Source organism: Electrona antarctica (assembly GCF_951216825.1).
Source record: "Electrona antarctica genome assembly, chromosome: 15".
Classification (NCBI taxonomy): Eukaryota; Metazoa; Chordata; class Actinopteri; order Myctophiformes; family Myctophidae; genus Electrona; species Electrona antarctica.
Genome location: NC_136796.1, coordinates 22,870,100 through 22,875,616, shown reverse-complemented (window position 1 = coordinate 22,875,616; position 5,517 = coordinate 22,870,100). Strand labels below are relative to the sequence as shown.

At 41.2% G+C, this 5,517-nt stretch overlaps 1 protein-coding gene across 1 annotated transcript; it reads right to left on the bottom strand.

The window, feature by feature from the left end:
* Nucleotides 1–775: 775 nt before the first annotated feature.
* On the bottom strand, nt 776–4,860 carry LOC306937991 (major histocompatibility complex class I-related gene protein-like; the record flags this gene model as incomplete). The annotated part of the gene is made up of 3 exons (XM_079522013.1): nt 776–1,086; nt 3,236–3,460; nt 4,806–4,860. The coding sequence occupies 3 exons, from the start codon at nt 4,858–4,860 to the stop codon at nt 776–778; spliced, it is 591 nt and encodes a 196-aa protein (XP_079378139.1).
* Nucleotides 4,861–5,517: the final 657 nt, after the last annotated feature.

Sequence of the window (5,517 nt, the reverse complement as noted above, 5' to 3'; positions counted from 1 at the left end):
ACCTTGCTGGGTTCAATTATCTCTTCGGACTTGACCAAGTGTCTGCTCAGGTTAGTCATGGCCTCCTGTAAGGCCTCAAGGCCCTGAGCCTGCTGGGCCTGGTTCTGTATGAGCTGGATCAAGGCGTTCTCCATTACGCCCTGTGTCTCACTCACGAGTACTTATTTTATTGTGAATCTGTCAATGCCGGACCGAGGCTACCCACGTTCTCCACCAAATGTGGCAACCCAGGGGAGAATAGGCAAGATTCACAATAAAATAAGAGGCTCAGAGTCAGAATCAACATAAATTGTCTTTTATTAACTTGTTAGGGAAAGGGGAAAAGGGGCAAAACATCAACTCAGGGTTCCTCCTGTCTGGGGCTTGGGCTTTTAGTCCTGTGGGCAAAGCAGAGAGAGAGCTAGTGACTATCCTGTATTCAGGGGTGGAGAGTGCTGTAGGCTCTCCCTTGTGGAGTTCAGTCGGCTTGTGAAATGTCCAACATACCAGCCTCCTCATGAACAGAGTGATTCCTGCTTCCTCACTCCTCCATTAGTCCAAACTGACTCCCCAGGCAGCTTGGGCGTTGGCTATTTAAAAGCTTCTGTTGATTGCCTTACTGGCTGCAGGTGCGTCCATGTCCAGGCTCCCATTGGCTGCAATACCTGTACAGGGTAATATACTCCCTCTATTACCTCCCCCAGCCTCCTTATGTGGGGAATAGGCCTGGCTGTTTCCCCTGGTTTGCCACATTGTACACACAAACACAATGTATGAAAGGTGTTAATAATGTAAACTAATACTCACTGTTCTTAAAACTGATATCCTCTTCCTCGTAACCAACAAATTTACTTAACCAGTTGACACACTCCCTCTCCAGGTAGCCTTGGGTGTAGTCGTTCAGCATCTTGACTTCGTCCCACTTCCGCTTGGTGGGAAGTGCAAGTGGGTTGGGGGCGATCCAGCGCTTATTCTTATCATCAAAGGCCAGGAAGTCGTCACCGTCATAGCTGTATTCATCCTTGCCGCTGATGAACTTTAATGATTTGTCATCTCCAGCTCGATTCTCGGCCGTGCAGCCATCCCTCCACTGAAGAATGTGTAATTCTGGTGAAAAGGTTAAGAATACAATGACAGGGGAAGGCACAACAACTTATGAGGCATCATAACAGAGGAAACAGTCTGGAAGGAAGGTCATGACACAAAACAACATCTAGTTTAAACGTTTCTTTATAGTTTAATGCCATTTTCTATGGGACTAAAAGAACACAACACAACAAGAGAGTTAGGATGAAATAAATGCCAGAAAATTATCCATTTTACACACAGTGTGACTTTAATATTTACAACAATAGCGAAGCGATTCACCCTAACTGCAGTGCTACGTGCTATATTTACAAGTGCAATAGAAAGACGGTGGAAGGAGGCTACGCTATAAGGGTCTATTTGGTTAGTTACACTCAGACTCACTCGAACCACAGCAAACAGACAAACAAAATGCAGTCTAATCTCACGAGCAAAATGGGAGACATGCTCACAAAGAGAAGATACAAACACAGGGTGACCGTAACAATATTAGGGAGACCTTAATCGTGTGGGAGGAATGGTTCTATATGATGATGAGCGCTTGGATTTGGGGGGTATTTAGGGGTGACGTATTTTGCTCAGGGACACTTTGATAGGTTATAGACCGGGGCTGTGAGGCAAACCGGTGACCTACTGACCTTCTGATTTTACCAGACAGCACTAATATACGGGGTTGATTGCAGAATAGTGAGCTTCCATCAGTTCACGCATGTGACTTCAGGGTTCTTATAGGACCAATCATCAGTAGGCCTTAGTCAATAGCATTTAGGCAACATATCACCATTTGGTATTGCCCCTGAGCCCACTTAGAAAAAAGTCTGTTCTGGTACTTGCTGAGCTTGGAATTTGCTATGGTAAAGAACCATGCCTATGTTGCTCATACGAATAAATAGCTACAACAGAACCGAAATGTATACAATAGCCTACAGTAGGCTACATGGACAAAATATCATGGCTGAGTTTTTTTTTTTTGCCCTCCCAGGAGTTTGTTTTGTTATTTAAATTGTGCACATTAAATAGTTTAAAGGATTAGCAGCAGTGCAAGATCCTACTGTTTATCTCAGGTTATCTTTTTATTGTAGAATATTGCGTAGACTACGTTTACAATTTGTTTCATTAGTTATATATTTGTGTGTGCTAATGTTCAATTTCAAATGGTTAATTAATGGCAAGGTTGGGCTACCAAAACAGCCTTCTTGTAGCCTATGTAATCCTAAAATGAATGATGGCTAGGCAATCTTCATCTAGATTCGCAAAGTGAAACATTTTGTAGATATATCATATATAGCTGATACTGAGACACATATACTGTATGAGAGCAGGTTGGAAAAGAAAGGCTGTACATTCATGCGCACAACTAAGGCCTGAAGTTCCATTTTGCCCAATCAGGCCAATGACTTAAAATTAGCTTGACAGCCCAGTTTCACACTATATTATTGTCTCCACCAGGCCGAAGGCCTGGGGAGTCAGGGGAGAGTATGTTTTGCATTCCGTCCGTGTCCGTCCGTCCATCCGTTACCATGCAGCTAATCTCTGGCACCATTGGCCTGGTCGATGCCAAACGTTGCACACACACTCCCTGGATGCCAAAGACGAACCTCTGCTCCTACATTTCCAGAACGGCCTGTTATAGCACCAGCTTTTAACATTTTTACCTATAACTACATCGATCTGCATGAAACTAGAGGGCAAGGAAAAACCTTTTTACATCTGCCTTTTATAGCGCCACCAGGAGGTCGACGTTTGTAAAACACATTTTTTGATATTACTTCTCCAGATTCTGTCCAAAAATCCCGAAAATTGTTACACAGTATAGTCGTGTGCTCAAGACGGATCTGTCTGATATTTCATATTCCATCCTAATTGGCTAACATTGGCTGCAAAGTTTGCAGGATTGGCCCGTTTAGAACAAAAAGCCTCAAATCATGAATGCAGCGCGCAATTTACGTGAAATTGTTCACACACTTTCCTACTAGGCTGAGGAATAAATCCCACCCTTTTCACATTGGCCTGTTATAGCGCAATACGTGACCTTAAGAATAAGAGTGATTAACACTGAGTTAACTTTAAAACATATATAACTTTACGGTATAGGAAATGCTTGGATGTCTAACCGGTGTCATTGCTGTGTCTCATTCGATCCCTGAGGATCCCCAGGTTGACTTTGAACCACTGCTCCTTGCTCTGGCGTGACTGCGTGCCTTTATCCCAGTAGTCCAGTCCTTGTCCAGCTTCTCCTCCATCCACGGCTGCATGGGGATCTTTTTCTTAAGCGAGCTGTCATAGTAGTCAATCATTCTGCCATCCAGCAGGCCCATGGCTGTGAACACATGGATCCCTGGGAGGTCGATAGGCTTGGAGAAAGCTGTGTAGATGTAGGTGAGTGAGTGTTGCTCTGGAAGTAAAAAGAAGAAAAACACTAGATATATATACACCAGAAAGACAAACAGGTAAGCAAACAGACATAGAGATACATATAATATAATGTATGAGAACTAGTGGTCTATATTTTTGGTATTCCAATTTATCTGTGAAATATTTCTTGGCTGGACAACGCGCACAGTGTTTTGTTGGCATCATTGGTGTATCAAGTTAATGAATACACACAGTATGAATCAGTCATCCCACATACACTCTCGGTCATGCCAGCATGGTCTAGTTCAGTGGTTCTCAACCTGTGGGTCGAGACCCCTGGGGGTCCCCACATATTCTTTTAATTGTATTTATTTATGTTTTGACTGTATATGTAATGACTCAACTCCTACAATCCTAAGTGCTTGTCAGGGTGGGGATCCCTAGATCAAATCTGATTATTTTGGGGGGGTCACAGCCTAAAATAAATTGAGAACCACTAATCTTCTCCATCTGTAACCTCCTTTTTCCATGTGATGGTAGCAACTTTGGGATTATCAGTGTCCTCTGTTTGATTTTTGGAGGGTCACACTAGTAAGATACTTCTCAGCAACAATCACTGGAATTTAACAATAATTTCAAAATGAGATATCCACCAAAATATGGCCTCTCTTAATGTCTGCCATTGAGATATAATAATCACCATGGCACAAGTTGAAACTTGTGTTGCCAGGGATTATGACATTGTTTACCCCGCTTCCTGAAATAAAGCTGGTCATATTGAAATACAATTTATGGTTTTATGATCACCAATCCGGGAATCTTGTGTCCATCTTGCTGATCTTTGTGCAGTACAGTGTGGTTGGAGAGGTATGTTTCCAGACTCCAGGTGATGTAGGCTGTATATCAGGCATTTTTGCTTTGAGGAAAAACTTTCAAATGAAAAGATGGGTGTTCTTTTATTTGGGTGACATAAAAACCTCCAGTCCCCTTTCTTCCTAGTATTTCCTGCCTGTTTTACTAGCATTATGTAATAGATATTATTTCCTAAATAATACCAAATTGTATTTCAATTACAAAAAAAAAGAAAAAGAAAAAAAGAAATAATAATTTAATAAAATTCTACAGAATTGTTTTGAAATGTGTTTATAGTTGTCCTGAATTGACATTTACTTTCACTTTTAGGCTGTAAAAATACAATACGAATAACTGCATGATAAACGCTTGTTCTGTCTTGTTCAAATGTTGGATCAGTCACCACCAGTATACGGTGTAACACAAGTTTAAAAAAAGAAGAAAACAAAGTGTTTCTTCACATTGAATAAACTGACCAATGGTTGTAGGATATATTAGTCCTGATTAGAATTAGTTAAAAATACAATACTCACCACAGTTCACTGTCCACAATGTCCCAACAATCAGGAATGTTAATATGGAATACATATTGTTACTATCCAATAGTCTCAGGACATTGCTTGGAAGGTTTCAGTGAGGACTTATTCCGGCAGTTGAATTGACGAGTATGCGAGTATACTGTACTTTACCCGTCTACCCGTTTGCCTTGGGTCCAAAGTCCTGTTAATATGGGTGCCGCCTTTGTAGGAGACATTACATTCATATAAAGGCCAGGTGAAACAGTTCTGCTTCTACATTCTGTTAAAAGTTGTCAAGTCACAGGCCTATTTCTTCTTAGATACGATCCTTGGGTATTACTGTTTTACCAGCATTATGAGAGCAGAGCCACAATCAGACAAGAAAGCCACACTTGCGGCTTGAAGATGTTGTAAATGCACTTTATTGGAAGTAAATGCAAAGCAAAAATGACATTCAACTTGTGTACAACTAAAAGGCAATTTAAGGTGTGTTCTACAAATCTGAAATCGAAAGAGAAATTGTTTATAAGCCATTGGTTCTCATCTCTCTCTCTCTCTCTCTCTCTCTCTCTCTCTCGCTCAGTAGAATCTGTCATAGGTCCAGTGTAAGAAGATCATATCTCATATTTTACCTGAATCTCCAATGTTGGGTAATTTACAATGAAAAACACAATTTGTAAATAACATTTCTTAACAATAGCATACCGGTAAATATGGCACAGTGTCA